General features: G+C 46.4%; 2 protein-coding genes across 5 annotated transcripts in view; one reads left to right on the top strand and one right to left on the bottom strand.

Annotated features, from left to right (window-relative positions):
• Window positions 1–4151, top strand: part of LOC138352944 (uncharacterized) — an 8434-nt gene extending 4283 nt beyond the window's left edge. The window contains exon 2 of the mRNA XM_069305603.1: window positions 1014–4151. Coding sequence (XP_069161704.1) covers window positions 1021–2595 — 1575 coding nt within the window. The 5' untranslated portion in view covers window positions 1014–1020 and the 3' untranslated portion in view covers window positions 2596–4151. The remainder of the gene's footprint in view (window positions 1–1013) is intronic.
• A 191-nt stretch (window positions 4152–4342) lies between these two features.
• LanB2 (laminin subunit gamma-1) overlaps window positions 4343–22303 on the bottom strand; it is a 529033-nt gene continuing 511072 nt past the window's right edge. For all 4 annotated transcript variants that reach the window (XM_069305575.1, XM_069305583.1, XM_069305589.1 and 1 more), the window contains 2 exons: window positions 21818–22075; window positions 4343–6021 (listed from right to left, as the gene is read on the bottom strand). In XM_069305575.1, coding sequence (XP_069161676.1) covers window positions 5309–6021; window positions 21818–22075 — 971 coding nt within the window. In that variant the 3' untranslated portion in view covers window positions 4343–5308. The remainder of the gene's footprint in view (window positions 6022–21817; window positions 22076–22303) is intronic.

The raw sequence follows: 22303 nt of genomic DNA, 5'->3' as shown, positions 1-22303 counted from the left end.
TGCTTATGCTCACACAGGAGGTCATATAAAGGTTTCAGGAAGTCAGAACAGTGTGGGATAAACCTATGGTAAAAATTAACCACACCCAGGAATTCTTGAACCTTCTTAGTTGTGGTGGGTGTCGGAAAATCTCGGGTAGCCTCAATCTTCTCCTCCAGTGGTAGAATACCTGTGGAAGACACTCAGTGTCCCAAGATGTTGAGCTCGGGAACCTCGAAAATGCATTTCTCTAGATTAATCTGCAGACCATAGTCGCAGAGGCGAGCAAAAAGTATACGAAGATGCTTCCGATGGTCAGCCTGAGAGCGACCGCTATTAGGATGGTTATCAATGAAGGCATATCAGATGGGTAGGTCTCTGAGGACCTGATCAATGAAGCGTTGGAATGTCTGAACTGCATTACAAAGACCAAACAGCATTCTAATAAATTCAAACAAGTCAAAAGGTGTTGTAATTGCAGTTTCGAGGATGTCCACTGGCTCTACTGGGATTTGGTGAAATGCTCGCACCAAATCTACTTTTGAGAATGTTGTTGCCCCATGTAACATGTTAGAGAAGTCCTGAATGTGTGGGATTGGGTAACGGTCTGGCAGATATACAACAGAGACATGTATATTCCCCAATATCCTCGACTCTCACCCAGGTACAGTACTCGTGAAGGAGGTTCCCCCAGTGTTGGACATCTAATCAGCAAGTACAGTATTTCATACTCATTAGGACAAGGTGGAAATTACAGTAGAGGCTGTTTTCTTGATCAAAAAATTACTGTGGATCAGCTTAATGTGGGCAACATGAAGCCTTCTTACAAAGGTGGTGGTGAGAATCCGCATCGCTAAGAAATATGATGATATTTTTGTAATTAGATAATTTTTACAATACATTTTGTCCACAATTAATAATTATTAGCTTTTTAAGACAATGTTTAGTACTTTCTTCTAAATATTAAATATGTTATTCTTAAAGTAGTTTATAATTTTTTTAGATAAACAATGATAACATTTCTATCCCTGTAGATTCAAGATGGTATCCATGTACATGAAGCTATGGTACTGCTTCAGGAAGGTAGCACAGAAGCTAGAATGGGTCCGGGTTGTGCGAGAGTATGTGGGGCCCTGCATGGGGTTTGCCATCCTGGCCTCCTACTGTGCTCTCGTCCCTTTGATGGATGACACTGCTACCCGGTACCTTCTGCATCAAGGCATCGAGTCCTTTCACCTTATTGGGATCTCTACCAAATCTGTTGTTATGGAAGATAAAGATGTCCTTAACAATGTGGAGAGTGTTCTGGACACCCTGTTCACGAACTATAGTTTGTACTGGGGCACCATCCTCGGGATTCCCACCTTACGTCAGATCCGAGCCAAGCACATCAAATGCAAGGTAAACTATGCCCCCGACTCCAGCTGTCAAACTGCCCACATCACCAGCGACCAGGTAAACAAAACCTGCTTCGGGTGCTGGAAGACGCTCTTGATCAGCCCCCACAACTGTTCCCTGTCAGACACTGAGAGCAACAAATCAGTGGAAACCCCATGTCCCATGGGAAAATGTGAATCAGGTTTCGGTTACTGCAATTTGCTGAGCGCCGCCGCAAAGGTAGGATACCGTGTGTACCCCAGCGGGGGTCATGGCCTCCATATGAACATGGACAGAAACAACACCTGGAAGATTACTCTCACGCGACTGCGGGCTCTTCACTGGCTGGATCGTCACTCTCTCTTCGTCTCTTTCTCCATGACTGCACTGAGTAATGTCCACATATGCCGCCTTCAGTTACACTTCATTAGGATTGGCAACAATTCATGGACCTTCTTTAATGAAACTTCTGTCGAGAAAATACAAAACTATTTTCCACATTTATATAAATATAAATGGAGCAAAAATGTGACCTACACATGCGACAAGATTCACCGTACCATAGCGAGTTGGTCTGTTTACCATGATGAGGCACAAACCACAGAGTATTTCCTACTGGTGTTGCCCATCCTAACGCTCCTTCTAGTGCTGGTAGAGACACCTCACTGCGGAATGTTGTGCAAGGGACGAGCAGCGACAAGGCTGGAACACATGCTGCTGGTTATTAATGTGATGTGCTTTGTGCTGCACTTGGCCTTGTGCATCACACTCCACCTGGCATGGCTCCATGTCATCAAAAACGTGTGTGATCCCTTCACCTTCAGCCAACCCATTGTGCTGCCATGGGTCACCAGAATGTTGCTATTGTGTCTCATCTTGCTGTGGTGGGCAAAGCTCTTCTTCCACCCAATTTTGCTCCACAGGGCAGTGAGCATTGTGACGGAGGTCCGTCAGGGCACATGTGCTGTTATGTGGGTGCTGGTATACCTGTTGGTGGTAATGGTAGTGGTAGCTGTTACTCTGAGGCTAGTACGCCATCCAGCCACTGCCAGCTTTGTTGACTCCTTCATCACTGTGACACAGGAGAGCATCGAGCAGACATGGTTGAAGGAGGCCTGGCCTTCTATCATTGTGTTTCGTTTGTTGCTTCTGTTGTTAATGTTTGCTATGATTGTGGCCACTGTCTGGACTGTTGCCTATGCCCCCATAACCTCTCACACAAACTCACTGAGCCAATAACCTATGCCTGTGCAGACCAGTAATAATACCAGCCCAATTTTTCAGGAGAGTGAATCGTGAGCTGCCCAAGGCAGACATAAATTAGTTGACTTATGAGGCTTCTGTTTATAAATAAATCAAATATCTATTAAATCACACATGCACTACACTTTCTAAACCATGGTATCCACACTAAGTTGTAAATAAGTTGACACCTGATATTGATGTGTAGCCTGGAACACATTAAGTAGCATAACATCCAGATCAGAAATGACTAATTGTTACTTACCTATGAGAACTGACTATCTTTCCTGGATGTTAGTCATGAGTGGCATGGTTGTGTCCAGGATGTTAGTCATGTGAGTGGCATAGTTGTGTCCAGGATGTTAGTCATGTGAGTGGCATAGTTGTGTCCAGGATGTTAGTCATGAGTGGCATGGTTGTGTCCAGGATGTTAGTCATGTGAGTGGCATGGTTGTGTCCAGGATGTTAGTCATGTGAGTGGCATGGTTGTGTCCAGGATGTTAGTCATGTGAGTGGCATGGTTGTGTCCAGGATGTTAGTCATGTGAGTGGCATGGTTGTGTCTAGGATGTTAGTCATGTGAGTGGCATGGTTGCATCCAGGATGTTAGTCATGTGAGTGGCATAGTTGTGTCCAGGATGTTAGTCATGTGAGTGGCATAGTTGTGTCCAGGATGTTAGTCATGAGTGGCATGGTTGTGTCCAGGATGTTAGTCATGTGAGTGGCATGGTTGTGTCCAGGATGTTAGTCATGTGAGTGGCATGGTTGTGTCCAGGATGTTAGTCATGTGAGTGGCATGGTTGTGTCCAGGATGTTAGTCATGTGAGTGGCATGGTTGTGTCTAGGATGTTAGTCATATGAGTGGCATGGTTGTATCTAGGATGTTAGTCATGTGAGTGGCATAGTTGTGTCCAGGATGGTTGAATATCATGCATACAGAAGCTGTTTGGATCTTTTACTTTCATGCTGTTTATTGAGTTGATAAACATGTCTTCATACTCCTTTTTTAGTATTTCACTAATTTCCTTGTCGTCTTCTGTGTATGAACCTTCACTAGTAAGTATAGGTCCTATACTTACAAGTTTTTTATTTCAATTTTGCATGTGAAGAAATATTTTGGATTTTTATTTGGTCCTGTATGGCTTTCTATTCTAGTTATATGTCTTCAGGAGATAATGAGTCACAATAACATGGCTGAAAATATGATGACCAAATTACACATCAGAAAATGGAGAAACAACTTCGTTTTTCAATCTTCTTGTTTAAATTATTCTTGCATTGTCTGCTTAAGCATTTCCGTTATATTTTCCTTCTGTAGTACGTCTGCATTCTCTAAGCTGCTTCTCTTTCCAGCTTTCTACAAGGGATCATATTTCAGAGAGACTTTATATGCTTTGACAGTCAGTTGTTCTTTTCCTTGTGTGGGATTTTTATTACAGTACTTAGAACAGTTTCTCATTGAATGTTTGTAAGTTCCATGTTTATATTTTCCTAGTCTGTCCATTTATTATTAAAATGTTAATATACATATATTGGGGCATTAAACACTAACAATGATGTTTGATTTCCCTCAATGGGAGCTTGAAACACCTACCATGATGTTGGTTTACCTGCAGGAGCAATACTCTGCTTCTAAGACCAGAGCATTCCATAAGTTTCACTGGTCATTTACCAAATTTCTAAACTAGTAAGAAAACTGTATTAAAATATCATAATGTGCAAAAAGGATACATTTAACAATAAAAAGCAATTACAGTATAATTTATTTTGTCCACATTATACAGTATAAAGATTGGCATTTTTTAATAAAAACAAAAAAAACACAAAGCACTATAATGACAGCAAAAAATAGAAGGACTTGCCATCATTTCACATTCTTCACAACATCTTTGGTTGAACCTGTGGAAGGAGTTCTGGCCACGAAGCCTCGTTTCACTGCATAGACAACTAGCAAATATATGAAGCTTATGGAGCAAATTACATATTTCAAAATTTTAAACCATGTAATATGTTAAATGGAGAGCTTGAAAATTGTTGCTATAGACATGTCGATAAAGTTGTGTTAATCAAACATTTTTGTTATAAAAGTGTTAACTTAAAAACAATATAGTTGTTTAGAACATTCCTTACTAAGCAGTGTTTCCAAATAGAATTCAAAACAAAATAAAAACAATGTCTGCAAAAAAATTTGATAATACATTATAATGTTAGTTTTTAAGATGGCCAGAATGATGCTTCATTTTTCACAAACCTATACTTAAAATGTAATTACTTTCACACTATTATTAGATTAAACTATAGCAGCACCTAAAGAACATGTGTGACTTCACAAATACAGTAGTTTTAAGTACCTTTAAAACTACACCTTATACTAATGAACACTCACAAAATACTGACTAAAATTACTTTTCACAAGTTATATTACAATGTCACTGCAAAATTGCAGTTTTTGAAAGAGAGAGAGAGAGAGAGCGAGAGCATTAAGATTCCTGTATTGCTTAATTTACAGGAGACAGTATGAGTATGGATGAATTGGCAGTGCAGTGTAATTGGCAATCATGCTAATCTTGCTACTGATATATCAATTAGTATTTAACCCCCCCTCTAAATTATTATTTTGGGTCTATTGTAAATCTTAAGCACACACACCTTGTTTATGTAACTTTACTGATTTCTTGTACAAGTGTATAATTAGTATCCTAATGCTGAGTTTAAGGTTCTAGCTTAGTTTGACTATAGCAGCCATCAGGAAGGGAAATCTTTATTTCTTCTATATTGACAACTTCAATTTGTAGTCTTCTAATCTCCTCTTCATATACTGATATCTGACGTTCTTGCCAACTACGTGCTTCTACAAGTTCAGTAACTGTAGTTTCGACACCACTTTGGTAGTAGGTTTGCCATGCCTCTTCAAGGCGCTGTTCTAAGGTATCTAGCTGTGAAGGATCAAGGTCTGGTGAACGTTCCAGTATATCTAGGATCTCTTGTACCACTTCATATGCCTCGCGTACTTTAGCACTGGCAACATCTGCCCGATCCTTGGCTTGGTTAGCTCTTTCCTGAGCTTCCATCACCTGCTGATGATCTTCATCTGCCTGAGCTTCATATGTACTTACAGTAGAGTCTGTCCCTGCTACCCTACTAGCTAGCTGGTCTGCTTCATCCTTAAGAGAACTAGCTTCATCTTTGGTGGCATCTGCTTTGATACGCACATCACCAGCTTCTATGCTGGCATCACTTGCAGTCTTCTGTGCCTCCTTTGCAATATCACGTGCATTCTTTGCATCAGACTCTGCACCCACGAGTGCTTCTTCGGCATCAAGAGTACGTGCCTCGGCTTCTCCAATGAGTTTTTCAATTTCTGCCACACGATTTAGAGCAGTCTCTGCCTCACCACGACTCTCTTGTACTTGCTTATCAAATCCTGAAAAATATATATATTCACATAAAAAAGGAAAAAAAATTCCACTCATAGTGTGGGAAGGTATTTGCCTGGAGAAGACAAAAAAACCAGCGTTGAATGTAATGAAACGCCATTTTCTGGGTGAGACCCGGAGGCTCCCCGGAGCTATACCGGGCTGATGTGTATATATATTAGACCGTGGCAACAGTCAATCGAAGGAGTTTTAGGCCTACCAGGGACCAGAGCCAGACCTGGCCCCCTCAAGAGAGGCACGAGGAGCAATGGCCTAAAGACACCCCCATGTAATTGGAAGCAGTCTTTGTCTGCCATCTACCAGGTTAAGCACCCAGAAAAGTAGGAATTCCAAAACAAACTACTGCTGATTAAATAATTGCAAACCAAAAGCCGAACTAGCAACAGAACTACCCAATCAAAACCATGGAAATCAGTATGATGTCACCACAAATGCCGCGCCTCCGTTTGCGCAACCCCCCCCTCCCTGAGAGGGGGACAGAGGGGTCCCAGACCTCCGTGCTGGCAACTCTCCCCAGTTCAGAGGCTGAGTATCAAAAACGCGAAAAAAAACACCGACCAGAGGGAGGGAGGGAGGGATGCTGGGGAGCCTCCGGGACTCACCCAGAAAATGGCGTTTCATTACATTCAACGCTGGTTTTCTGTGGAGAGCCCCTTCAATTGCCCCGGAGGTACCTAACCAAAGAAAAAGAAAAGAGGGACTTACCTGGGAGGCGGTCGTCACTCGTCACTCGCTACTCAACTCGAAGTCAAAATAACTAGCTGCAACCTGCGACCCAAAGCTACACTTGACCGAGAAGGGCCAGGAACATTAACAAGATACCGTGTGGCCAGGACCCTGTTCGACCTCCAAAAGCCCCATGCCCGAATGTCAGCCCAGGACATATTCCCAAAAACAGCAGCCAGAGTCGCGAACTTGCGAACGTTGTGGGCACGAGGACAGACTGCAGGCTGGCTGGAGCGAATAATCCTGCAAACGACCTGGGAGACCTGCACCCTGGAACAGGGAAGAAGGGAAACCGGGTCCACCAAAAGTGTCCCCCCTGCCACGGAGGCCGTGGCACGCAGATAATGGCGAAGAGCCGCAACCGGACACAGAACATGATGCATTCCCGGCTGAACCAACCAAGCATCAACAACCCAAGGACCCCTTCAGAAAGCAGCAGACTCATTCTTCACCAGAAAAGAAGGAGAAGGCTGCAAAAGAACAAAATGACCACCAGAACCGAATGAGCAGAAAGCCCCTTCGCTGCAGGAGAGCATGAAGCTCCCCGACCCGACCCCCAGAGGCCAATGCCAACAAGATAAGAGCCTTAGAAAAACAGTCCTGACCTGAACCGAGGGGGCCACCACAAACCGAGGAGAAGAGAGACAAGAGAGCACCCGGTCCAACGACCAGGACGGAGAAGGCGGCGCATGAGCAGGCCGGAGGTGAAAAAACACCTGAGAAAGCTTGCGGAATGGAGCAGAAGTGACATCCACCCCGAATGCAAGCTGCAGCAGCTCTGCCAGCGCTGCATGATATAAGACGACAGTATTTGGCATAAGATGACGGTCCTGAAACAACCAAGAGAGAAATGATAAAACAACCCGATCAGAAATCGAAGACAACCTACGTAGAGACAAAAAATGCCGAAAGAACCGCCAGGAAATTTCATACTGCTGTCTAGACAAAACTCGCAGGTGGGACACCATCAAAGAAGCCACCTTATCACTATACAAGTGGTGATACACCCGCGTCAAAAAGACCAAATGTGAAGAGTGGAGGAGAAGATCGAACCAGCCGTGTACCGGACCGGATCAAACTGCTGAAAGAGGCGGAGCCGTGGGAAGACCCTTGGGTTCGGACATCGAGCAAGACGCTCTTGAAACCAGGGCTGGGCCGGCCACCAAGGAGCCAACAGGACTACTCTTCCCTGGTAAGTCTCCAACCTAGCCAGGATCCGGAGCAACAACCAGACCGGTGGGAAAAGGTACAGGTAACTCCACCTCGACCAGTCCAGCAAAAAGGCATTGACCCCGACGGCTTCGCAGTCTGGGAACGGCGCCACATAAACTGGCAGATGCCTCAACCACGCCGATGCGAAGAAGTCCACCTCTGGGCACCCGTACGTCCGGCAGAGTCAACTGAACAAGTTGGTGTCGACCGTCCATTCCGTGGAAAGGGGAATGAACCGCGACAGGCCGTCCGCCAAGACGTTTGACACCCCTTGAACATGAACCGCCAGGAGAGCCAAACCCCGAGAACTCAGCAGACGAGTTACCTGAAGCGATCAGCCCCAAAGAACGCATCGATCCCCCGCGGTTCAAGCAATGAACCACCGGGGAGCAGTCTGAATGGAGCTGGATCCCTGCTCCTCGAGTGACCCGAATCCTCTGAAGAGAATGCCACACCTCCGCAAACTCCCACGCCGTGCTGTGAGCTCGATGGAAGGACAGACCCCACTGACTCTGCCTGGCCTGGTGAGCACTTGTCACAAAACCCCAGCCGAGAGACGAGGCATCCGTGAACACATCGAGCGAGGGCTTAGGGAGGCGCCACGGCACAGAACCCCGAAAAACCCGCAGAGGAAGCTGGCGACGCAGCAGCCGACGCAAGGCTCCCTGGATCCGAACCCATCGATTGCGAGAGTGGCGGAAGGGACAACCCCGAAGAAACCAGAACATCTGCCGAAGTCAGATCCGACTCGATGGGTAGACCAGCACAGCGAAGTTCAGGCCCTCACACAGCTGCTCAAACAACCGACGTGTGACCTGGGTGCCCTCCAAAAATAGCTGGAGGCGGGACCGCAGCTGTAACAGCGTCACAAGAGGGAGAGACAAGGAAGCAGTCCGAGAGTCCCACAGAAGACCCTGCCAAGTTCGAACCTGAGAGGGAAACAAATGGGACTTCCTTTAGTTCACCAAGAACCCGAACCCGGCGAGCTGGGAAAGAACCAAATCCCTGGCGAGCAGACACACGGACTGGCTGGGAGCCCACTCCAGCCAGGCATCGAGGTAAGCCAGAACCCGAACCCCTAACAGACGCAAATGGGCCACCACGTCTCGGGTAAGGTGTATGAACACTCGAGGTGCCAGATTCAAGCCGAATGGAAGGCAACGAAAGCGGTAAGCCAGTCCCTGAACCCCGGATGAATTGGGACGTGCCAATACAAGTCCCAGAGGTCCAGAGACACCATTCAGGCACCCGGCGCCAAAAGCAGCCAGACCTGAGACAGAGTGGTCATCCGAAAGGAGGGGCAAAAGACCCAGGGACTCAGACGAGATAAGCCCAGTATGAATCGCAGATCCACACAGTCCCGTTTCGGAACTGAAAACAGGCGGGAAACCTACCTCAGGGATGTTGTCGTTTCGACTACAACCAAGCGAACCCACTCCCGGATGACCTGACAGAGCACAGGAGAAAAGGCCTGCCCTACCAGCCCCGACCCCCCTGAAGGAGGAGGAGCGACCCAACGCCACCGTAGGCCGGAGGAAATGCCCACGAATCGTGGGACCAAGCGAGAGCAAATAGTGCGAGCCTCTCTCCTATCGCCCAGTCAACGGGGCGACCCGCGAAAGGGCCGACGACCCCTATGAGAGCCTGACCGACGCTCAGAGAGATACTGTGCCAACCAGATGCCGACGGTTCCAGAGGAGGTGCCTGCCCCAAATCTGGCACTACTGGCTTACGACGACCGAAGGAACCCCGGGACCTGGCACGACTCTTCCGGGCAGGACCACCACGACCCCCCAGGAGAACCAACAAGTCCAACATAGGATGGCAACTAGACGAAGTCACTTGCAGAAAATGCACCACTGCAGACTCTGCAAACAGCAATGGACAAAAAGGGGATGAAAATCTAAGAGCCAGAGCACAAGCCAATTCCAATGAGTGGACAAGCACCACCTGACGACACGTGAGACGAGAAGCAAAGAACAGGGACACCGCCTCCCTCAGAATCGGTGCAAACAACTTCAACAAGGCAGCTGACGACCGAGCTGCCGAAGCAAACACACCGGACATCAGCCCAGATCCCAGTTCCTGCGCATCCTCGCCGAGGCAGTCCGAAGAAAGCCCCATGCAGAGAAAAGAAACTAAAGACCGAAGCCAAATGCCCACGGGCACGCAAATCCTCGGCCACCAGGGACGCCAAAGGGAGGGAACCTGCGCGTGAAGCTGAATCAGACTGACATCACGAGGAAGTACGGGGGCGAACAAGCACACATTGAGGTGCTCAAATTTGCCCACTAGGTAAACCTGAATAACTGTAGTCACTTCCCGCCATTCAAGCGCACGGGCCCGACAGAACGAGTGCCACACCCCCAATGAAAAGAAAGGGTAGTCTGCCAGCCAGGAAGACTCCAGCACTTCGTAACGCATCTAGAAGGAAAACGAGGAGCCAAACTTGAAAGAAGAAGGATCCATTACCAAGGTGTAATCCGGGTCTCGCAAGAGGTAAGCTGCAAAGGCTATCCGCGCCACCTTTGATGTGATGCAGGAAGTCGAAAACCTCTGGAAGGAGGGAACCGAGGAACCCAAGGACCCGGAACCGAACCCGGGGAGGAGTCGCACCCATGTCAAACTTACAGGGAGGGGGGATAGGAAAACTCCTCCCCCTGTAACAAGCCCCGCACCAAGGGTACCAACACCCAAGCGGGGTCAAACGGGCCCAAGCACCCCAAGTCAACTCCTCCCCAGCCCCGGGAACCTCAACGTCAGGAACTGGGGCTGAGCTGTCCTCCAAACCCTCTGCCTCTGGAGAAAAGGCAGAGTCCGCCGGAAAAACCGGGATGAAGGGGGCCCGCTGGCACGGCCCAAGGGCTCCAGCAGGAGGAACAGGCTTGAATGCCTCCGCCGCCGATCCGGAAGGGGTATTCCCCAAAGCTGCCCAAGACTCGCTACCAGGCAAACCCTGCACCCGACTCTGAAACTCTCAGATGTTTGGGAGCCGGAAGTAAGGGAGGGGGGGAGCAGGATGAACCACAGCAGGGGAAGGACTAGGGGGAGCAGATGAAACCAAAGTCGAGGACCACCCCAAAGTCCCGGTTCCTATAATCAAAGCGGGGCAGCTGCGGGGCATCCGGAAAGGCAACCAACCTTGCGCGTTACAGCAACCTAAACCTTGCATGCAATGCCGAAGCTGCTTGCACCCTAATAACAATCTCAGTGGACTGGGTGAATTGGAGTACAAACAAGGAACACCACTCGCAGGACTCCGGGTCAAAGGTGTCATTGACCCAACAAGCAGCATGGCGGAAAAAAAGACGGTGGGTGTCACCCTGAGTCAAGGGGACAGAGCAACCTTCAAACTCGCACAAGGCGAGGTGGGACTCTGCGGTCTCTTCCATCAGACAACTGAGCCCCCCAAGGGGGTTTCCAGGGCCCTTAGGCTAACTGCTAAGGGAAGCCCAGGCGAGGTACTGCTAACCAGTTATCCCAGAGCTACCAAGCAAACAAACTAAAAGCTGAACTCCTGCGACGTGTACAAGCATGGGGACCTAGTGGAGGGCCACCAAAGTCATACAATTGGTCCTACCGCCGCACCTGGCAGACCCCCGCCAGGCAAAACAAAGCAAAATTAAAAGAAAACCCCCGCAAAAGCACAATGTCTCCAGGTGAACAGAACCGGTTGATATGCGTATATCAGACAGTTGCACAGTACCTCATGTCCCAACCAGCGACAAAACTACCTCCTACCCAAGGGAAAACAGGAGCCAGAACCACCCCAGCTGAACCCCAAGGGCAGGCAATCACCGAGCAGCAACAGAACCATGCGGAGGTAGTTCCTGAACGGCTCAAGGAAGATAACCCTGAAACCACAAGGGCAGTACTTACAGGGCACCTAGGAAAGGCGGCCCTAGGTGCATGCAGCCCCAGTACTCTTGTGATACTCGTGGCTCGCACGATACCAAAAATGAACAATAACACCGCACTGCAGCACTGCTCAAAGGATGGAGCCAGAGTCGATTGATCGTTCACCCTCACAACAGCCTGTGAACTGAGGAGAGGGCACAGACGGAGGCGCGGCATTTGTGGTGACGTCATACTGGTTTCCTTGGTTTTGGTTGGGGAGTTCTGTTGCTAGTTTGGCTTTCGGTTTGCAGTTATTTAATCAGCAGTAGTTTGTTTTGGAATTCCCACCTTTCTGGGTGCCTGACCTGATAGATGGCAGACAAAGACTGCTTCCAATCACATGGGGGTGTCTTTAGGCCATTGCTCCTCATGCCTCTCTTGAGGGGGCCAGGCCTAGAACTCCTTCTATTGATTGTTGCCATGGTCTAACATATACACATCAGCCTGGCATAGCTCCGGGGAGCCGAAGGGGCTCTCCACAGAAACCAGCATAGAATGCAATGAAATGCCATTTTCTGGGGCCCTGGAGCCTCCCTGGAGCTATCGGGCTAATATGCAATTCATTAGGCCAGGGCATTAGTCATAGGAGTTCAGCCTACCGCGGACCATGAAACAGAACCTGGTCCCCTCAGAGAGACACAGGGAGTAATGGCCCTGGAAAACCACCCCCCGTGGTTGGGGGTTTTCCTTATCTGCCAGTGACCGGGGTTAGGCACCCAGAAAGGTAAGCACAACGAAACAGACCCCACATGGTAAGAAAAGTACATCACACTTCATCATCCCATTGCTCGTCTGCACAGACCCGCCTCTGGGAAGGAAGGGGGTATCCCCAGAACCCCTGCGCCAGCGACCTAGCCATACCAGTTCGGAGGCTAAGTATCAAAACAACGTGAAAACCGCTGACCGGAGGGAGGGAGGGAGGGTTGCCTGGGAGACTCCGGGAAAATGGTATTTCATTACATTCAATGCTGGTTTTCAGTGGGAAGCCACTTCGGCTCCTTGGAGCCACATAACCAGAGATAAGGAAAAGAGGGATTTACCCGGGAAGTGGCTGCCACATACTCCTCAACGCGAAGTGAAGAGAAGTGAAGACAACTGGCTGCAACCTACGACCCAAAGCCACACACGAACGCCCAGGTCAAGGAACGTTAACCACGAATAACGAGCAGCAAGGACCCCGTTAGACCTCCAAAATCCCCAAGCATGAATATCAGCACAGGACATGTTGCCAAACATGGCAGCGAAAGCAGCAAATTTCCGAACATCATGGGCACGACAATAGACCACAGGCTGGCTAAACTTAAAAACCCTGCAGACAACCTGGTAGACCCGAGCCTTGGAACAGGGAACAAGGGAACTCGGATCAACCCAAAGCACATTCTCGGCCACAGAAGCAAAGGCGCGCAGGTAGCAGCGAAGAGCCGCAACTGGACAACACATGATGCACCCCTAGCCTGACCAACGAAGTATCAATGACCCAAGGACCCCTTCGGAAAGCAGCTGTCTCACTCTTCAGCAGAGAAGAAGGAGAAGGTTGCAACCGAACTAACCCACTACCAGGACCGAATGAGTAGAAACCCCTGCACCGGAGGAGAGCAAGAAGCTCACAAAACTGACTCCCAGATGGCTCAGGCAGCACATGAGCAGGTCGGAGGTGAAACAAAGTATGAGAAAGCTTATGGAATGGGACAGAACCGACATCCACCCCAAACACTAACTGGAGCGACTCCGCCAGCACCGCATGATACGAGGCGAGAATATTAGGCATTAAATGATGGTCCTGAAAAAGTCAAGACAAAGAACAAGACAACCCAATCAGAAATAGAAGACCACCTATGAAGAGAGAGAAAATGGCGAGAAGAATGCCAGGAAACTTCATACTGTTGCCGAGACGAAGCTAACAAGTGGGACATCATCAACGAAGTCACCTGATCACCATACATATGGTGATAAACCCGCATCAAAAAAGACCAGACACGAAGAGCAGAGGAGAAGACCGAACCAGCCGTGTACTGAACCAATCCGACCTGCTGGAAGAGGCTAAGCCGCAGAAAATGCCCCAGGTTTGCACACTAAGCAAGCAACGCCTGAAACCAAGGCTGGGTCGGCCACCAAGGGGCCACTAGTATTACTCTCTCGTGGTAGGACTCCAACTGAGCCAGAACCTGAAGCAACAACTGGACTAGGGAAAGAGGTACAGGTAACCCCACCTTGACCAGTTCTGCCAAAAGACGCCCACTGCGACAGCCTCACAGTCGGGAAAGTGCGCCACATACATCGGGAGACTCCAAGACCACATCGACGTGAAGAGGTTCACTTCCGGGAGTCCGTACTTCTGGCAGAGCCAACCGAAAGTGTCGGCGTCGACCATCCATTCCGTGGACAAGGAAATAAACCGCATAGAGAGCCAAACCCTGAGAATCCAGCAGACGAGCCACTAAGTGACCAGCCCCAAAGAGGCAAGGAATGAAATGAACCCCTAGCAGTTTAGGCAATGAACCAACGGAGAACAGTCCAAATGGAGCCAGATGGTCAAACCCAGAGCAACTCGAACCCGCCTAAGCAACAGCCAAATCTTCGCGAACTCCCGCACTGTGCTGTGAACCTGACAGAAAGACAGACCCCCATTACCCCTGAGCAGTCTGGTGAACACTGGTCACAAAACCCCAGCCGAGAGATGACACATCAGTGAACACATCGAGCAAGGGTTCGGGTAGGCACCAAGGCACTGAACCCCAAAAAACCCGAAGAGGAAGCCGGAGACACAGCAATTGACGCACGGCGAGCAACAGAGATATTACAGGAAAGAGATGGTTGGGTTGACTGCATCTATCTGGACCTAAAAAAGGCTTTCGACAGAGTTCCACATAAGAGGTTGTTCTGGAAACTGGAAAATATTGGAGGGGTGACAGGTACGCTTCTAACATGGATGAAAAATTTTCTGACTGATAGAAAAATGAGGGCTGTGATCAGAGGCAATGTATCGGACTGGAGAAATGTCACAAGTAGAGTACCACAGGGTTCAGTTCTTGCACCAGTGATGTTTATTGTCTACATAAATGATCTACCAGTTGGTATACAGAATTATATGAACATGTTTGCTGATGATGCTAAGATAATAGGAAGGATAAGAAACTTAGATGATTGTCATGCCCTTCAAGATGACCTGGACAAAATAAGTATATGGAGCACCACTTGGCAAATGGAATTTAATGTTAATAAATGCCATGTTATGGAATGTGGAATAGGAGAACACAGACCCCACACAACCTACATATTATGTGAGAAATCTTTAAAGAATTCTGATAAAGAAAGAGATCTAGGGGTGGTTCTAAATAGAAAACTATCACCTGAGGACCACATAAAGAATATTGTGCGAGGAGCCTATGCCATGCTTTCTAACTTCAGAATTGCTTTTAAATACATGAATGGTGATATACTAAGGAAATTGTTCACGACTTTTGTTAGGCCAAAGCTAGAATATGCAGCGGTGGTGTGGTGCCCATATCTTAAGCAGCACATCAACAAACTGGAAAAGGTGCAAAGACATGCTACTAAGTGGCTCCCAGAACTGAAGGGCAAGAGCTATGAGGAGAGGTTAGAGGCATTAAATATGCCAAAACTAGAAGACAGAAGAAAAAGAGGTGATATGATCACTACATACAAAATAGTAACAGGAATTGATAAAATCGATAGGGAAGATTTCCTGAGACCTGGAACTTTAAGAACAAGAGGTCATAGATATAAACTAGCTAAACACAGATGCTGAAGAAATATAAGAAAATTCACTTTCGCAAACAGAGTGGTAGACGGTTGGAACAAGTTAGAGGAGAAGGTGGTGGAGGCCAAGACCGTCAGTAGTTTCAAAGCGTTATATGATAAAGAGTGCTGGGAAGACGGGACACCACGAGCGTAGCTCTCATCCTGTAACTACACTTAGGTAATTACACTTAGGTAATTACGGTCCCCGAAGGACGAACCCAGCAATTGCAAGAGAGGCAAAAGGCGCATCCAGAATGAAAGAACTAGAACAGATGCTGAAGCCAAACTTGACCCAGCAGGTAGATCAGCACTGCGAAGTTCAGACTCCACAACAACTGCTCGAGCAACCGCCGAGTGACTCGGGACCTGTCCAGAAACAGCTGAAGATGGGACCGCAGCTGCAGCAATGACTCCAGAGGAAGAGACAGGCAAGCTGTCTGAGAATCCCAAATAAGACTTAGCCAGGTCTGAACCTGGGACAGAACCAGATGGGACTTCCTCCAGTTCACCAGGAAAGCGAATCCGACGAGTTGAGAAAGAATCACACCCTTGGCGAACAGACAAGCAGACTGACTGGGAGCCCACACCAGCCCTGGAATCCCCCAAGTCGGGACCCGGGGCAGAGCAGTCCTCCATACCCACTACCCTTGAAGAAGAGGCAGAGTCCAGGGGAAAAGGCTGAAAAGAAGGGGGCCTGCTGGTGGGACGCAGAAGCCTCGGCAGGAGAAACCAGCTCAAATGCCTCCGTCCCCAACCCGAATGGGACAGCCCCCGAAGCTGTCCGAGTCTCATTACCAACTAAACCCTGTCCTGACTCTGAAACCCTCAAGACGTTTGGGAGCTGGAAGCAGAGGGGAAGGGAGGGTGCAGTATGAACAACAGGGAAAGGACCTGTTGATCTGTACATTTCAGGTACAACTGGCCACCACATCACAAACAGCAGGGGCACCACTAACGCAAACACTGTGGAGGAAATCAAGGACAGCGATGATGACCGTCCTGGATTGCATTAGCCGACAAACTGGTATGGCTAAGTTGCCGGTGTAGGAGGTACAGGGCTTCCTCCTCCCCTCCCCTTCTGCACGGACAAGCGATGCAGCGATGGAGTGTGACGTTTGCTTGTTTCCTTGGGGTTGGAGGAAGTTCTGCCTCTCTGTTTTTCTTTGGTTGTACTTTTCTTACCATGTGGATTCTGTTTTGTTATGCCTACCTTTCTGGGTGCCTAACCCCGGTCGATGGCAGATAAGGAAAACCTCTAACCTCGGGGGGAAGGGGGTCATTGCTCCCTGTGCCTCTCTGAGGGGGCCAGGTTCTGGCTTGTGGTCCCCCAGTAGGCTGAACTCCTATGATTATGACAAGTCTAATAAATTGCATATTAGCCCGATAACACCAGGGAGTCGAAGGGGCTTCCCACGGAAAATAAAGTAAGAGAGAGTTAAAGATAATAAAAATATTAAACAATATTCCCATACAGACACTACCAACTTTCCCCAGCACTATTAGAGACCCACTACTACTTTAACCAGCACTACTGCAGACAACCATCATCAACCCTACTCAGCAGCATACCAGAACTACTACTGTTCTACCAATCACAACTTTCTCACTTTTCACCAACATTCTCATGCCTAGTATAAATACAGGCACTCTTCACTCTCAAATCACTCGACCTCAGACCAGCAGTAGTAGTACTGTACCTCTCTTGCCTGTACTTCTATTGCAGCAAAGCTCAGCATTTACCTCTACCCCTGGAAGGTTTGCTTCTCAAGCAACCTTCTCAGCCTACAGAGTGACTCTTAACACTGGACTTGTGCTCTTCCTATCACTATCAACAACACCAGTTGGCCAGAAGACCAACTAGCAATAGGTAGAACAAAACTTGCTGACAATTTGAAGCCAAGTATTGCCTGGAAGAGGATTTTTTATTCATGCTGAAAAAGCAGTCTCCCTTCCTCCATTTATGTCCCAGTGGGGACAGTTTGAAAAGATCTGTAATGTATAAGTGTGTGAAGGTCAAACTGGCCTGGCTGGTACTTTGCAATATTCATGTGATAGTGAGGCATTACCAAAAGGAGCAACAATGTTATTCAGTTCAGAACCACGCTAATATTTAAATAATATAATGACAATTGAAGAAAACAGTGGCATAATAGGTAAGCTCCTAAGGTGAATGAAGATCATTTATAACAGCTGTAAGAAGAAAATTCTCTTCATAAGAATGGCTTAATGTATAATACATAGGGATTGGTATTACCCACTACTATATAATTTGTATACATAAATGACTTGCCCAGAGGAACATCTGAGTACAGTACTGTATATGAACATGTTTATTGATGCAAACCAATTGGAGAGATCAGAGTGAAGTAGACTGAAAAAAACCCAGCATTGAATGTAATGAAAAGCCAATTTCTGGATGAGCCCTGGTGGCTCCCTGAAGCTACTATACATGATATAGTGGGAGACTACAAGGTGCTATCAGTCGCAAAGTTCTATTTGATCTACCGGGGGATCACATGCCAGAACCTGGCCCCCTCAGAGGCGCAGGGAGCAGTGGCATGTATGAAAAATGTTATGTAAATTTATTCATGTCTGACACCACCAAGGAAAGGTGCTCATGAAATCAGCAAAACAAAATAGACTACTGCTTGGTTAGAAATGAGACCACAGCCTTAAAACAGCCCAAAAATATCCCCTAACAATGTAATCAAACAATAAAAAATTCATATAACTAGCGCATGTTAGTTTGCGCCAGGACCCTCATTTAGGAGGGGGGGGAGGAGGGAGGCAAACTGGGTCAGCTGGCTGCTCCACCACCAGTTCTTGTGATGATGAAAACCAACCTGACACCATCCAGGGAAAAAGGAGGGTATCAGGAAGCCACCGGGACTCACCCAGACATAGGTGTTCCGTTACATTCAATGCTGGTTTTCTGGGAAGGAACCCATTGTGGCTCCTAGAAGCTAACTACCCTAACTAACTAACATGGAGAGGGATGAAGAAGGGTACCAACCAGGTAGGAAGCACCGCAGGTATCAAGAAAAAGAATTAAAGATGAGACCATCAGCCGCACCACACTATCCAAGGCCAAACAACGCCGCTGGGGACCATGAAAATCTGCAAGAGACCTTGCTGCCAAGACCCTGTTTGACCTCCAAAACCCCCGCACCCAAAATATCAGCCAAGACAGATTAGCAAAGACTTCTGAAAGAGGAGCATATAGGCAAGAGGGTAGACTGCAGGCTGGCTAGATTTGATGACACTGAGGACAACCTGAGAAACATCTGCTTTGGAACAGGGAATCAGGAAACCAAATCAACCTGTAAGGAGTCCATTAAAACAGGATCAGTGGCATGAAGAAAGTGGCGCAGAGTTGCCACTGGACACAGCACGTGATGCACCCCTGGCTGAATCAACCAAATGTCCACCACCACAGGGGCCCCTCTGGAAGCTAACTGGCACTATCTTTGCCAGAAAAGAATGAGCCGGCTACAAACGAACAAAGTGCCCACCAGCGTAAAAAAAAAAAAAAAAAAAACAGAGCCAAAGGAGAGCAGGAAGTTCCCCCATGCAACAATTGTAAGCCAAAAAAAGCAAAACTAACACTTTCCGAAAACACTCTCAGACCAAAGGGGCTACCATAAACTGAATGGACCAAATAAAAGAAAGAACCTAGTCAAGTGTTAGTGAAACAAGTGCAAGCTAGATTTCACAAATTTGTAATTGTTTGTTTACATTGTTGGGGGGAGTTCTTTTCACAGTTTTGAACCTGTGGTCTCATTTCTAACCAAGCAGTTATCTGTTTTGTGTCACTGACTTTCTGGGTGCCTTCCCTTGGTGTTTGGCAAACATGAATAAATTTACATAAAATTTTTCATACATGCCACTGCTCCCTCTGCCTCTCTGAGAGGGTCAGGTCCTTGGTAGGCCAAATAAAACTGTGTGACTGATGGCACCTTGTAGTGTGGCACTATGTCAGATATAGTAGCTTCAAGGAGCCACAAATCCACAAACTGCAACATGACCTAAATAAGATGTTGGTGATCCATACACAGAACAGCAGAGATGGAAAAGGATTTTGGATTATCTATAGTAAAAAATGCAACCCATAATCCTGTTTTGATGGTACCTCTTGTGACGATCGTCAATAGTCACAAATTCGTACGTACAGTACTTGCCTTTTAGATAGTAGTATACTGACTCGTAAAGAATTCTTTAACAAAAAAAAATGAAAACAAAAACAAACTTAAATATTCCTAGGCCAAGTATAGCACACATTCGTAGTATATTAGACGTAGGAAGGTTAGGTTAGATTAGTTTAGTTTGTCTTTGCAACACAAGTAAAGAAATAGTTTTCCAGTTTGTCCAACTCAATAGTGCCGATTTCTACTTTCTAATTTCGTTGTACGTCGGTATATATACTATGGTCGTCATTATTACTGTAAGTACTACCAAAACTGAAGGATGGGCTGATAAAAACATGTTTAACCGCTGTGCTGCGCCAATTGAGAAAACTCAGTCAGCAGGAAACTGAGCCAACCAAGAAAAAACCTTTTGATTATTTCGTGCCCATTCAAAATGCGTGCGCAGTAGGTTGTGTACAAAATGAACTCTTGGGACCTCTAGTGAGAGTCAGCCATCTTGGAAAAAATTCCCAGAATGCCCTAGGGCTGCTGGCTGGGTTAGTACTGAGTGAGCAACCATGTGTGGCGCATGTGCCTCTAGCTCCCAAACACCTGTCTGACGCGGTGTTGAAAGATCGCTGTCAGTGAAATTCAGACCTTATTGTTTGAAGAACATAAGGGTCATGATATTGATCAAGCTAGGTGCAATAAGGACCTAACACAAAGGTCGGATGCTAGTGATACAGTACCTATGAGGACAATATAGTGAACGTATCCAGTTGTAGCTCTGAGCGCCACTCTTGCCGTCTCCAATTTTTATAGATGATACATAGATGAATTGTTTTCTGGGTTCAGTGATGATGCATCTGATACAGGTTGCATAGATGAACAGTGTTAGTGGCTTCCATGGTGGTGTTTTCCATATATTTTCAAGAATAGCTGAATCTCTTCCAGAATGGCTGACACTCTTCCTGAATGACTGAATCTCTTCCAGAATGACTGGTACTCTTCCTGACTGACTGAATCACTTTCAGCGAAGGATCCTACAAAGCGATCTTTTCATGACAACTTTACAAATAGAAATTTTCCTATAATCTTTTCAAAACTACTTTATGCTTCACAAGCTTGGCTACATACCACCTACAGGTACTTGCGCCAAGAGTGTATGTGAGTGCGTTATTTGCAAGCACACAGAACGTAGAACAGGAAGCGAAAATCTACCTGTACCTAGTGCAATGAGAGTGAAGTCACGCTGTGTACCATGGACTTCTTCATTGATTATTACTCACTTATGAAGTACTAAGTGTGTAATACAGTGTATTACTGTGTAAATAGTATGCGAAACTGTACATATTATAATTTTAGTGAATTTTTAACAAGTAATATTGCGACAATAAACATTTATTATGGACACATTACTGACATCTGTATTACAGTTCCATGGAACATTATGAACGTTTTACTGTGTACACATTGTAAAGAACACAAATATGCAGCATATACAATAAAAAAACTAATAAAACCGCATTGGAAATACATAAAACAAATAATTGAAAATATATTTGTGGCAACTTGCAGTGCTTGAATAGCGCGCACGACCGCCTTTGAGAGCTTCACGCACAGGCGACCAGCCCATGATACCCTCTTCTCCATGTCCCCACAGCCAAAATAGGTGGATGTTTTTTTTTTTTTTTTTTACATGTCTGTATTCAGGGAAGGGAATTTATTATTTTACAAAGATAAAAAAAATTGCGAACACTTGATTTTATGCGCACAGGGGGAATGTCACAATAAACTTGGTACATCACAATGGTCAAACCATTGTAAAATGACTTTGTATCAAGTCTGTAATTCTGGCCAACCTTTGGGCGGCATTACTAACTCAATTAAAATAATTAAAATGGCTTATATGAATGGAAGAGAATGTTTAAAACAATTTGTTTCAAATTCAGAAATGCAAACCTAAAGATGTATTACTTCAAGATAAACATACTACATATAACAAAAGTAATTTAAACACATACTAATAGCATTAACATAACAAGAGAACCCTGGAAAATACCTTCAAGGACAGTAAGTGTGTTCTTGGCCTCTGTAAGTGTCTTCTCTGCCTTCTTGATAGCATCCCTTGCCTGACCTTCAGCTGTGAAGGTGTCTGCCAGGAGTTCAGCTGTAATCTGTTGTTGTGTCCAGCCACGATTCTTCAATTCTGAAGTTTCTTCAAGTTGAGCCTGCACTTCCACAAGCAAGTTGCTACGTTGTTCCAATAATTCTTGCGTTTCACTCTTAAGTCGTTCAGCCTCATGAGTGATGGCCGTTGCTTGATAAAAAAAGTGATATTAATGGGATAATTTTTTTAATAATAAAATTTGTCAATTATTATAAAGTGGTCATAATAAAACAAATTACACAGAACCCAAAAATGGAAAGGAAACAGCAATCACTTGCAAAATCTATTAGTTATATTAATTTGACACAAATTAAACAACAAAAATAACCACTGCAATTTTTTACTTTGTTAAATAAACTTTAGTTTTATATCTCCCTC

The sequence above is a fragment of the Procambarus clarkii genome, chromosome 6 (genome assembly GCF_040958095.1).
Source record: "Procambarus clarkii isolate CNS0578487 chromosome 6, FALCON_Pclarkii_2.0, whole genome shotgun sequence".
In the NCBI taxonomy this organism is placed as follows: Eukaryota; Metazoa; Arthropoda; class Malacostraca; order Decapoda; family Cambaridae; genus Procambarus; species Procambarus clarkii.
This window is presented reverse-complemented; position numbering and strand designations above follow the sequence as displayed.